The sequence below is a fragment of the Halichoerus grypus genome, chromosome 7 (assembly GCF_964656455.1).
Source record: "Halichoerus grypus chromosome 7, mHalGry1.hap1.1, whole genome shotgun sequence".
Taxonomy (NCBI): domain Eukaryota; kingdom Metazoa; phylum Chordata; class Mammalia; order Carnivora; family Phocidae; genus Halichoerus; species Halichoerus grypus.
The window spans coordinates 36,381,423-36,395,143 of record NC_135718.1 but is presented as its reverse complement, the minus strand read 5'-3'; the positions used below and the strand labels follow the sequence as shown (position 1 = coordinate 36,395,143).

The window sequence follows — 13,721 nt, the reverse complement described above, 5'->3', positions numbered from 1 at the left end:
TTTTTTGAACCTTTAAAAAATACATACTTTATATGTGATAAATAGGTTTGCAAGATATACCGAAGCAAGTTTTATATTTGTTCAGTTTTCCTGAAATTAAAACACACTTCCTTCTCTTCCCTTTCATTGAAAATCTCTCAACAGAATTATTTTGGCAATTTAGAAGCTGGTATGGACAAAACAGGCTAGTGAGAAATATACTTCTATGGTTGTCTGGTGTCCATAAATGGACTGGACATTCTGCATTTTAGGAAAAAGAAAACAACATGCTGGGCTTAAAAATGTAGGTTTTATCTTTAAAGTTTTTCCTGTATGTATTGTGGGTTGCGTGGATCTCAATATTTTTTCCATGTTTTGTTTATTTATTTAACTTTTATTTTTATTTTCTTTTTTTAAAGATTTTATTTATTTACTTATTTTGATTTTTTAAAAATTTAAATTCAAAAAAAATTTTAATTCAATTAACATATAGTGTATTAGTTTCAGAGGTACAGGTCATCACTGAACTCTGTGTGAATTTTTAAATGAGCTTGTCAACTGCCACAACAAAAGCCTCTTGGGATTTTGATTGCAGTTGCATTGAATCTGTAGATCAGTTTTGGAAGAATTGACATCTTAACAATATTGAGTTTACTGAACGATGAGCAAGGTGTATCTCAATTTCCTTTGGTGTTCTTTAATTTCTCGGAACATTGTTTTGTAGTTTCCAGGGCATAGGCCTTTCACATCTTTTGTCAGATTTATCCCTTAACTAGTTCATGAATTTTGATGCTATTCCAAATGGTATTGCTTTTTTTTTTTTTTTAAAGATTTTATTTATTTATCTGAGAGAGAGAATGGGAGAGAGAGAGCATGAGAGGGGAAGGGTCAGAGGGAGAAGCAGACCCCCCGCTGAGCAGGGAGCCCGATGTGGGACTCGATCCCGGGACTCCAGAATCATGACCTGAGCTGAAGGCAGTTGCTTAACCAACTGAGCCACCCAGGCGCCCCCAAATGGTATTGCTTTTTAAAATCAGTTTCTGACTTTCTTCCCAGTATATAAAAGAATAATTGATTTTTACATATTGATCTTGTATCCTGTTACATTGCTAAACTCATTTAGTAGTTCTAGTAACGTTTTTGTAGATTCTGTTTGATTTTTGTATGTAGATGTTAATGTTGTCTATGAATGAAGACAATTTTATTTCTTCCCACACTGGATGCCCTTCCTTCCTTCCTTCCTTCCTTCCTTCCTTCCTCCCTTCCTCCCTTCCTTCCTCCCTTCCTCCCTTCCTCCCTCCCTCCCTCCCTCCTGATTCTCTTCCGCCTGATTACACTTACTAGAACCTCTTGTACAGAGTTGGATAAAAATGGTGAGAGCAGAAATCCTTGTATTGTTACTTATCTTACTTTTAAAAAATTTTTTTATTGTTACGTTAATCACCATACATTACATCATTAGTTTTTGATGTAGTGTTTCATGATTCATTGTTTGTACATAACACCCAGTGCTCCATGCAGAATGTGCCCTCTTTAATACCCATCACCAGTCTAACCCATCCTCCCCCTCTTCCCCTCTAGAACCCTCAGTTTGTTTTTCAGAGTCCATTGTCTCTCATGGTTCGTGTCCCCCTCCGATTTCCCCCCCTTCATTCTTCCCCTCCTGCTATCTTCTTTTTTTTTTTCTTAACATATATTGCATTATTTGTTTCAGAGGTACAGATCTGTGATTCAACAGTCTTACACAATTCACAGCGCTCACCATAGCACATACCCTCCCCAGTGACTATCACCCAGCCACCCCATCCCTCCCACCCCACCCCCCACTCCAGCAACCCTCAGTTTGTTTCCTGAGATTAAGAATTCCTCATATCAGTGAGGTCATATGATACATGTCTTTCTCTGATTGACTTATTTCGCTCAGCATAACACCCTCCAGTTCCATCCACGTCGTTGCAAATGGCAAGATCTCATTCCTTTTGATGGCTGCATAATATTCCATCGTATATATATACCACATCTTCTTCATCCATTCATCGGTCGATGGACATCTTGGCTCTTTCCACAGTTTGGCTATTGTGGACATTGCTACTATAAACATTGGGGTGCACGTACCGCTTCAGATCCCTACATTTGTATCTTTGGGGTAAATACCCAGTAGTGCAATTGCTGGATCGTATGGTAGCTCTATTTTCAAACATACTATTTCCCAAAGTGGTTGCACCAGCTTGCATTCCCACCAACAGTGTAGGAGGTTTCCCCTTTCTCCGCATCCCCGCCAACATCTGTCATTTCCTGACTTGTTAATTTTAGCCATTCTGACTGGTGTGAGGTGGTATCTCATTGAGGTTTTGATTTGGATTTCCCTGATGACAAGCGATGTTGAGCACTTTTTCATGTGTCTGTTGGCCATTTGGATGTCTTCTTTGGAAAAATGTCTGTTCATGTCTTCTGCCCATTTCTTGATTGGATTATTTGTTCTTTGGGTGTTGATTTTGATAAGTTCTTTATAGATTTTGGATACTAGCCCTTTATCTGATACATCATTTGCAAATATCTTCTCCCATTCTGTCGGTTGTCTTTTGGTTTTGTTGACTGTTTCTTTTGCTGTGCAAAAGCTTTTTATCTTGATGAAGTCCCAATAGTTCATTTTTGCCCTTGCTTCCCTTGCCTTTGGTGATGTTTCTAGGAAGAAGTTGCTGCGGCTGAGGTCGAAGAGGTTGCTGCCTGTGTTCTCCTTTAGGATTTTGATGGACTCCTGTCTCACAATGAGGTCTTTCAACCATTTGGAGTCTATTTGTGTGTGTGGTGTAAGGAAATGGTCCAGTTTCATTCTTCTGCATGTGGCTGTCCAATTTTCCCAACACCATTTGTTGAAGAGACTGTCTTTTTTCCATTGGACATTCTTTCCTGCTTTGTCAAAGATGAGTTGACCATAGAGTTGAGGGTCCATTTCTGGGCTCTCTATTCTGTTCCATTGACCTATGTGTCTGTTTTTGTGCCAGTACCATACTGTCTTGATGATGACAGCTTTGTAATAGAGCTGGAAGTCCGGAATTGTGATGCCTCCAGCTTTGCTTTTCTTTTTCAACATTCCTCTGGCTATTCGGCGTCTTTTCTGGTTCCATACAAATTTTAGGATTATTTGTTCCATTTCTTTGAAAAAAGTGGATGGTATTTTGATGGGGATTGCATTGAATGTGTAGATTGCTCTAGGTAGCATTGACATCTTCACAATATTTGTTCTTCCAATCCATGAGCATGGAACGTTTTCCCATTTCTTTGTGTCTTCCTCAATTTCTTTCATGAGTATTTTATAGTTTTCTGAGTACAGATTCTTTGCCTCTTTGATTAGATTTATTCCTAGGTATCTTATGGTTTTGGGTGCGATTGTAAATGGGATTGACTCCTTAATTTCCCTTTCTTCTGTCTTGTTGTTGGTGTATAGGAATGCCACTGATTTCTGTGCATTGATTTTATATCCTCCCACTTTACTGAATTCCTGTATGAGTTCTAGCAGTTTTGGGGTGGAGTCTTTGGGATTTTCCACATAAAGTATCCTATCATCTGCAAAGAGTGAGAGTTTGACTTTTTCTTTGCCGATTTGGATGCCTTTTATTTCTTTTTGTTGTCTGATTGCTGTGGCTAGGATTTCTAATACTATGTTGAATAGCAGTGGTGATAGTGGACATCCCTGCTGCGTTCCTGACTTTAGGGGGAAAGCTCTCAGTTTTTCCCCATTGAGAATGATATTCACTGTAGGTTTTTCATAGATGGCTTTTATGATATTGAGGTATGTACCCTCTATCCCTATACTCTGAAGAGTTTTGATCAAGAAAGGATGCTGTACTTTGTCAGATGCTTTTTCTGCATCTATTGAGAGGATCATATGATTCTTGTCCTTTCTTTTGTTAATGTATTGTATCACTTTGATTGATTTGTGGATGTTGAACCAACCTTGCAGCCCAGGGAGAAATCCCACTTGGTCATGGTGAATAATCCTTTTAATGTACTGTTGGATCCTATTGGCTAGTATTTTGGTGAGAATTTTTGCATCCATGTTCATCAAGGATATTGGCTGTAATTCTCCTTTTTGATGGGGTCTTTGTCTGGTTTTGGGATCAAGGTAATGGTGGCCTCATAAAACGAGTTTGAAGTTTTCCTTCCATTTCTAATTTTTGGAACAGTTTCAGAAGAATAGGTATTAATTCTTCTTGAAATGTTTGGTCGAATTCCCCTGGGAAGCCATCTGGCCCTGGGCTTTTGTGTTTTGGGAGATTTTTGATGACTGCTTCAATTTCCTTAGTGGTTATAGGTCTGTTCAGGTTTTCTATTTCTTCCTAGTTCAGTTTTGGTAGTTGATACATCTCTAGGAATGCATCCATTTCTTCCAGGTTATCTAATTTGCTGGCATAGAGTTGTTCATAGTATGTTCTTAAAATTGTTTGTATTTCTTTGGTGTTGGTTGTGATCTCTCCTCTTTCATTTATGATTTTGTTGATTTGGGTCATTTCTCTTTTCTTTTTGATAAGTCTGGCCAGGGGTTTATCAATCTTGTTAATTCTTTCGAAGAACCAGCTCCTAGTTTCGTTGATCTGTTCTCCTGTTCTTTTGGTTTCTATTTCATTGATTTCTGCTCTGATCTTTATTATTTCTCTTCTCCTGCTGGGTTTAGGCTTTATTTGCTGTTCTTTCTCCAGCTCCTTTAGGTGTAGGGGTACGTTGTGTACTTGAGACCTTTCTTGTTTCTTGAGAAAGGCTTGTATTGCTATATACTTTCCTCTCAGGACTGCCTTTGCTGCATCCTAAAGATTTTGAACAGTTGTGTTTTCATTTTCATTGGTTTCCATGAATTTTTTTAATTCTTAATTTCCTGGTTGACCCATTTATTCTTTAGTAGGATGCTCGTTAGCCTCCATGTATTTGAGTTCTTTCCAACTTTCCTCTTGTGATTGAGTTCTAGTTTCAAAGCTTTGTGGTCTGAAACAGGCAGGGAATGATCCCAATCTTTTGGTACCGGTTGAGACCTGATTTATGACCTAGGATGTGATCTATTCTGGAGAATGTTCCATGGGCACTAGAGAAGAATGTGTATTTCGTTGCTTTGGGATGGAATGTTCTGAATATGTCTGTGAAGTCCATTTGGTCCAGTGTGTCATTTAAAGTCTTTATTTCCTTGTTGATCTTTTGCTTAGATGAACTGTCCATTTCAGTGAGGGGGGTGTTAAAGTCCCCCACTATTATTGTATTGTTGTCAATGTGTTTCTTTGCTTTTGTTATTAATTGGCTTATATAATTGGCTGCTCCCATGTTAGGGCCATAGTTATTTACAATTGTTAGATCTTCTTGTTGGATAGACCCTTTAAGTAGGATATAGTGTCCTTCCTCATCTCTTATTACAGACCTTGGTTTAAAATCTAATTTTTCTGATATAAAGATTGCCACCCCAGCTTTCTTTTGGCGTCCATTAGCATGGTAAATGGTTTTCCACCCCCTCACTTTCAATCTGGGGGTGTCTTTGGGTCTAAAATGAGTCTCTTGCAGACAGCATATAGATGGGTCTTGTTTTTTAATCCAGTCTGATAGCCTGTGTCTTTTGATTGGGGCATTTAGCCCATTTACATCCAGGGTAACTATTGAAAGATAGGAATTTAGTGCCATTGTATTGCCTGTAAGGTGACTGTTACTGTATATTGTCTGTGTTCCTTTCTGGTCTATGTTGCTTTTAGGCTCTCTCTTTGCTTAGAGGACCCCTTTCAATATTTCTTGTAGGGCTGGTTTCGTGTTTGCAAATTCCTTTAGTTTTTGTTTGTCCTGGAAGCTTTTTATCTCTCCTTCTATTTTCAGTGACAGCCTAGCTGGATATAGTATTCTTGGCTGCATATTTTTCTCATTAGTGCTCTGAATATATCATGCCAGTTCTTTCTGGCCTGCCAGGTCTCTGTGGATAGGTCTGTTGCCAGTCTAATGTTTCTCCCCTTGTAGGTTACAGATCTCTTCTCCCGAGCTGCTTTCAGGATTTTCTCTTTGTCTCTGAGCCTTGTAAGTTTTACTATTAGATATCGGGGTGTTGACCTATTTTTATTAATTTTGAGAGGGGTGCTCTGTGCCTCCTGGATTTTGATGCCTATTTCCTTCCCCAAATTAGGGAAGTTCTCTGCTATAATTTGCTCCAATATACCTTCTGCCCCTCTCTCTTTCTTCTTCTTCTGGGATCCCAATTATTCTAATGTTGTTTCGTCTTATGGTATTGCTTATCTCTCGAATTCTGCCCTCGTGATCCAGTAGTTGTTTATCTCTCTTTTTCTCAGCTTCTTTATTTTCCATCATTTGGTCTTCTATATCACTGATTCTCTCTTCTGCCTCATTTATCTTAGCAGTTAGTGCCCCATTTTTGATTGCACCTCATTAATAGCCTTTTTGATCTCGACTTGGTTAGATTTTAGTTCTTTTATTTCTCCAGAAAAGGTTTCTCTAATAACTTCCATGCTTTTTTCAAGCCCAGCTAGTATCTTTAAAGTCATGAGTCTGAACTCTAGATCCGACATCATACTAATGTCCGTATTGAGTATGTCCCTGGCAGTCGGTACTACCTCTTGTTCTTTTTGTTGAGGTGATTTTTTCTGTCTTGTCATTTTGTCCAGAGGAGAATAGATGAATGAGAGAACAAAATGCTAACAGGGTAACAACGTCCCCAGAAAATATACTCTAAACAAATCAGAAAAGACCTGAAGCCAGGGGAAAAGAAAGGGAAAGAACAAAAAAAGAAAAAGAAAAAAAAAAAAAGAAAAAGATAAAAACAAACAAAAACAGAACAAAACAAAAAAAACAGAATATGATCAAATATGATCAGGCTGGTGCATAGATCAGTGCCACACACTAGATTTTGGGTGTATTTTGGTCTGTTAGAAGAAAGTGCCTCCCAAAATTTTAAAGAAAGAAAAACTTATATATGTACAAAAATAAGGGTTGATATGATGAAGGGATGGAATATGACTGTAAAGATGAAAATTACAAAAAATTTTATAAAAGGAATTGATAAGAAGTTGTTTGAAAAAAGAAAGAAGAGGATTTAAAAAAAAAAAGAGAATGTGATCAGGCGGGAGAGTAGAACAAAGCCATATACTAGAGATTTAGGGTATATTTTGATCTGTTAGAAGAAACTGTATCTCAAAATTTTAAAGAGAGAACAACTTATATATATATGCCAAAAATAAGGGTAACTACTATGAAGGGATAGAATATGACTCTAAAAGTGAAAAATAAAAATGTTTTTTAAAAAAGGGATTGATAAGATGTTGGTTGAAAAAGGGAAAAAGAAAAATTCAAAAAAAAAAAAGACAGTTAAAAAAAAAAAATTAACTTTGAAAGACTAAAGAATCATGGTAAAACCATGAATTCTATGTGCATTATTCCCCTAGCGCTGGAGTTCTGCAGTTCTCATTGATCCGTAAACTTGGTCTTGGCTGGCTGTTCTTGCTGATCTTCTGGGGGAGGGGTCTGTTGCCGTGGTTCCCAAATGTCTTTGCCGGAGGCGGAATTGCCCTGCCCTTGCCCGGTCCGGGCTAAGTAATCTGCTCGGGTTTGCTCTCGGGAGCTTTTGTTCCCTGCAGGCTTTCCGTCCAGCTTTGGAGGACAAGAGTGAAAATGGCGGCCTCCCAATCTCCGCCCCGGAGGAGCTGAGAACTCAGGGCCCTGCTCCTCAGTGCGCCCCCAGAGAAAAACTGTCAGTCACTCCCGTCTCCCTGGTCTCCGGCCACATTCCTTGCTCACCTGGCCTGTGACTGAGCGTTTCTCTCTCTGGCACCCGACCCCGTGTGGAGTCTCCAAACCCAGCAGATCCCTGCAGTGTGCTCCCGCACCGCCCCCCCCCCCCCCCGGGGGAGGAAGGTGAATCTCCCCGGATCTGCCACTTGTTGGGTCCCTGCTGGAGGAGCAGTGGCCCGACTGTCCCGCGGATCACGGTTTATGGTAACCCCGAGCTGAGAGCCCGCTCCTTGGCTCCGTCTCTGCAGCCGGCTTCCCCGCTCCGATACCTGGGAGCTCTGCTGCACTCAGGCACCCCTGGTCTTTCTGTGACCCCGAGGGTCCTGAGACCACACCGTCCCACGAGGGTTCCACCCCCCACTTAGCCACCGGAGCGATGTCCCTCAGCGGAGCAGACTTCTAAAAGTTCCGATTTTGTCCTCCGCGGCTCTGTCACTTGCCAGAAGCGGCTGACGGAGGCCCCCTCCCCCGCCGTCTATCCTCCCGAATATCGCCTTGGATTCACGTCTCCGCACGTCCTACCTTCCAGAAAGTGGTCGCTTTTCTGTTCAGAGAGTTGTTGCTCTTCTTTTCTTTGATCTTCTGTTGAGTTTGTAGGTGTTCAGAATGGTTTGATCCCCATCCAGCTGAATTCCTGAGACCAGACGAAATCCAGGTCTCCTACTCCTCCGCCATCTTGCTCCGCCCCTCTCTGTATTGTTACTTATCTTGCTACTCATCTTAGATTCAGTCTTTCACCATTAAGTATGATGTTGCTGTAGGTTTTTGTAAATGTCCTTTGTCAGGTGAAGGAAGTTCCTCTCTATTCCACTTTGCTGAGAATTATTATGAATGGATGTTGAATACTTGTGTCAATTTCATGTCATGATTCAAATGCTTTTTTCTCCCTACATCTATTAGAGATAAACATTTCTTTTTTTTTTTAACGATTTTATTTATTTATTAGAGAGAGAGAGAAAGCATGAGCAAGTGTGAGGCAGAGGGAGAGGGACAAGCAGACTGCCCACTGAGGGCTCAATCCCAAAACTCTGGGATTGACCTGAGCTGAAGGCAGTCGCTTAACTGACTGAGCCACCCAGGCGCCCCTAGAGATGAACATTTCTTTATTCTTTCAGTGTGGTTATTTACCCAAATTGATTTATGAATGCTAAATTGACCTTGCATTCCTGAGATTAAACATTTTTGGTCAGGATGTACTGTCCTATTTTATATATTGGCTAATACTTTGTTAGGGAATTTTTGCATCTATCTTAATTAGGGATATTGTTCTGTAATTTCTTCTGGGGATATCTTTGTCAGATTGTGGTGTCAAGGTTATGTCATACTCAGAATTAGTTGAAAAGCGTTCTCTTACATAAACACTTTTCAACTCATGATCTCAGGATCATGAGTTTGAGCTCCATGTTGGCTGTAGAGATTACTTACTTAAAGGCTTCTCTGTGATTTGTATGATTATATCCTAAAGTGTTTGAGAGAATTGACTCATGAGTTACCAGGGCCTGGCGTTTTTTTGTGGGATTATTTTGTTTATTTGAATGTAAGTTGAATTTCTTTAATAGATATAGGACTGTTCAGATCTTCTAGTTTCTGGGTGTTTTTTTTGTTGTTGTTGTTTTTCTTTAGTAAGTTGTATTTAAGTAATTGTTCCCTTTTTACTTAAAAAACAAAACAAAACACATTTCTTTAGAATTATTTTAAGAAATGAACTAAACTCATTTCTTCCCCCAAGGAAGGAATAAAGAGAATGCTGTATAGCAAAAAAGTTTTTTTTTTTTTAAAGATTTTATTTATTTATTTTGACAGAGAGACACAAAGCGAGAGAAGGAACACAAGCAGGGGGAGTGGGAGAGGGAGAAGCAGGCTTCCCGCAGAGCAGGGAGCCCAATGGTGGGGCTCGATCCCAGGACCCTGAGATCATGACCTGAGCCGAAGGCAGACACTTAACGAGTGAGCCACCCAGGCGCCCCAGCAAAAAAATTTTAGAGGGAATTGAAATTTGGGTTAATAGACTATTCTGGTTACATGTAATTTATTCTAGAGTACTATGTTTTAGTGACTTAGAGCCCTGTTACTTGTATTTAGTTGTCAAAGTTAGGATTTTATGGAAAAGAGGTATATTGTAAACTTCAAGTATAAATATAGAAGGTAGGGGAAACTGAGTCTTTTGTGGTGTTTTTTTCTAAGTAGATTTGCTTCTCTTTAGACATATAAAATGGTTACAAACAGAAGAAGCACTGTTTGCTTAGAGGTTCTGTATAGTCTCAGTTTGTAATGTAATAGCCACTTAAAGAAAGGTGATTTCTGAAAAGCCATATTTTGCATTTTTTAAATACAGTTATTTTGTTCTTCTTTTTTAAGGCAAATAGTTTGGAATCCAAAGATTATCTCCAGGTTTGTCTTCGAATAAGACCATTTACACAGTCAGAAAAAGAACATGAGTCTGAGGTTTGTGGTGGCTTTAATTGGATTTTACTTTCATTAAATGGACAAAATACCATTGTTTTTATTTATTTATTGTGGGATTCTTTATATTTATTTATGTGTTCTAGGGCTGTGTATATATGCTGGACTCACAGACTATTCTGCTGAAAGATCCTCAAAGCATCCTTGGTCGGTTAAGTGAGAAAAGCTCTGGGCAGATGGCACAGAAATTCAGTTTTTCCAAGGTAAGTGCTTATGTGAAACTGAAAATTTTTCTTTTAAGTAGAAGAGATTTGACTTAGGCTAAATAGCTACATAATTGTATGTAATGAACTATATACATCATGTGCTTATGGAACTTAGGTGTTAGGCACTGATATTTTTTTCTCAAGAGTAGGACTCAAATTTCAGGTTTGTAAATATATAATTGGAAGTGAATAAATTACTATATAGTTTTTTAGCCTTTTTTGTTTTAAGAAATGTTCTTTCAAAATTTAGATGAAAACTTGATTGACTAGGTCAGATTTCTATCTGGAAAACTTTCTGACAGTAGTTAAACTATCATGTATATTTGTGAGAGTTGGGGATATGGTACCTATCCTAAGTATATGAATCTTGTAAAAGAAATCTTTTAAGTTTTTGAAACATGAGGGGTGCCTGGCTGGCTCAGTCTGGGGAGCACACAACTCTTGATATCAGGATCATGAGTTTGAGCTTCATGTTGGCTGTAGAGGTTACTTAAATAAATAAATAAGCTTAAAAAAATAAATTTTTAAAACATGAGTTATGGGGGTAGAATTGATTGTAAAAATTTACTTGAATTTTCTAAAAAGACTTGTTTTTAAAAATGCTTATTAGGTTTTTGGCCCAGAAACTACACAGAAGGAATTCTTCCAGGGTTGCATTATGCAGCCAGTAAAAGACCTCTTGAAAGGACAAAGTCGGCTGATTTTTACTTATGGGCTAACCAATTCAGGCAAAACATATACATTTCAAGGTAAACTTATTATTTTTACTAGAAAGGAAAAAAACACTAATATTCACTCATCCTCATGATACTTGCATGTAGTTATGTTTCCGTTATCCAGTACATTTGCTCCATTTTTAATAGTAATAGCATATTGAATGTGTATTGCCAATGGCTTTTGATTCAGATTGATTTAATTCATTTGTGAAATTGCTTTACCCATATGATAGAGAATTAGATGATAAAATTTCAGAAAAAGGATTTATGTGACATAGTGAATTAAGCATGGATAACCAGGGAAGAATTTTGTTTACTTTTATACTTTGTGGTTATGGGTGATTGCAAATGTTATGGCTGATCTGAATGTAAAATTTCAGGTTTTGCCTCAGTATAATAGTTGATAAAATGTCCATTATTCAATGACGAGCAAAGTGATAGAAAACTGAGTAATCTTTCAACTTCTCTCGCTTTTGTCTTAGCTGTTTATTCTTACCTATTGGTGGTATAAAAGAAGCCTTGGTAATCCAAGAATGTGTTCCACTTTCCTAATACTTTAAGAGAGTATAAAACAAAAATTCTTCTCACAGGCACAGAAGAAAATATTGGTATTCTGCCGCGAACTTTGAATGTATTATTTGATAGTCTTCAGGAAAGACTGTATACAAAGATGAACCTTAAACCACATAGATCGAGAGAATATTTACGGTTATCACCACACCAAGAGAAAGAAGAGGTTGCTAGCAAAAGTGCATTGCTTCGGCAAATTAAAGAGGTATGGAAGTCTAGTATGTGAAAAATATATACATCATGATCTTTTATAAGCTCTTTGCTTTGTTTCAGTCTATATTAGAATATTTTACAGTGCTGGTGATGATGGTTGTCTTTTCTTTTTGAGAAAAGTATAAACTTGTTTGAAGACCTCTCTTCTTGCTATATATTGTACAAATAGTAGAAATGTTTAAACAGTACAAATGTAAATGGTTCTGAAATCTTTTTGGTTGTTGTAGAAACAGTACTATATGTAATGATTAAAAAAATTTTTTTTTAATTATAAAAGTAATTTGTACACACAAAATCTAAACAAGGGAATGTGAGAAATAAAAAGTGAAAATTTCTTCTAACATTTATCTGTTAAGTTATATTGGCCTCTTTTCTTTCTTTCCTTTATTTTTCACAGAAAGTTTTTTGTAAATGTGTGTTTGTCTATTCTTCCTGTTTCTTGTGGATTTTATGTTTTCAGACATTTATCCTATTAAAGATTGTTAAAACTATTAACAGTTTTTATAGATAGTTGCAAAATATTGATGGGGTTTTTCTTTTTTAAGACATTTAGAAATCAGGGTTTCAAGGTAATAAAATATTTTTGTTCAGTGGAGTTCAAAATTCAAGGTCCATGATTGTGATCTCTGAAAGTAAAATAGTGAGTATAAATAAAAATTATGGAAATTGGTAGGTAGTTGCACAGAAAATTCTTAGAGGAAATTGAAATCATTAATAATGAAAAAAATTTCCCTTACAAGTTATCCAGTTAAAACATCATATTGCCTGTGATAAATATTTTAAAATATTTAAAAAATGAAATCACGCTTTCATACATTGGTTGTAAAATGTGTTTTTAGAAAACAGTTTGGCAATACTGTGAGTGAGAACTTAAAATTTTTCATATCTTTTCATCCACTAATTCGCATTTAGGGATATATCCTAAGGAACTAATTAGAATACAGAAGAAAAAAATTATAAATGAAGATATTTATCTTAGTATTATTTTTACTGAAAAAACTGTAAATAATCTAAATGTTTAGTAATAGGGGAATAATTAATTTATTTCACATCTATTCAGTTACACAGCCACCATTATTTGTTTAAAAATAATTTTTAAGGGGCGCCTGAGTGGCTCAGTCGTTAAGTGTCTGCCTTCGGCTCAGGTCATGATCCCAGGGTCCTGGGATCGATCCCTGCATCGGGCTCCCTGCTCTGTGGGAAGCCTGCTTCCCCCTCTCCCACTCCCCCTGCATGTGTTCCCTCTCTTGCTGTGTCTCTCTCTGTCAAATAAATAAAATTTTTAAAAAAATTTTAATTATAGTGAGTAAAAGTAAAAGCTCTCAATGTAATAAATGTGGGGAATAGAATAGAAAGGAATATATTGAATATTACTAGTGAGTGGCAGGGATCCTATGTGACGATATTCTTTTTAATATTCTTCTGTGGTTTCCCAGATTTCTTATTATGAGACTATATTATTTAACTAGGGGAAAGAATTAATGGAGGTCATTGAATTAAGTAGATGAAAGGTTGTGGTTTGGTTGGTGACTTATTCGGATAGATAATCAATGTATGGATTATTTAACCTTAACTAAAAATGGTTTTTAACTTAAAAAAAATTGTTCCTTTTTAGGTTGTGATGCAGAATGATAGTTATGATACTCTTTATGGTAAGGTTTCCTTTCTCACTTACTTTTCAAATGTTGATTGTATGAAATACATTTGAATAGCTTTTAATTTTTGAATCACTCCTAATGATTTAATTTTTTTCAATGACAGTAATTCTTGGAAAATGGTACATACTAACATGAAATATCAGTCACTT

The 13,721-nt window shown here is 37.2% G+C and overlaps 1 protein-coding gene across 6 annotated transcripts in view; it reads left to right on the top strand.

The window, feature by feature from the left end:
• KIF20B (kinesin family member 20B) overlaps positions 1-13,721 on the top strand; it is an 81,395-nt gene that overhangs the window by 6,761 nt on the left and 60,913 nt on the right. For all 6 annotated transcript variants that reach the window (XM_078077395.1, XM_078077394.1, XM_078077393.1 and 3 more), the window contains exons 3-7: positions 10,105-10,191; positions 10,296-10,412; positions 11,026-11,164; positions 11,722-11,906; positions 13,530-13,566. In XM_078077395.1, coding sequence (XP_077933521.1) covers positions 10,105-10,191; positions 10,296-10,412; positions 11,026-11,164; positions 11,722-11,906; positions 13,530-13,566 — 565 coding nt within the window. The remainder of the gene's footprint in view (positions 1-10,104; positions 10,192-10,295; positions 10,413-11,025; positions 11,165-11,721; positions 11,907-13,529; positions 13,567-13,721) is intronic.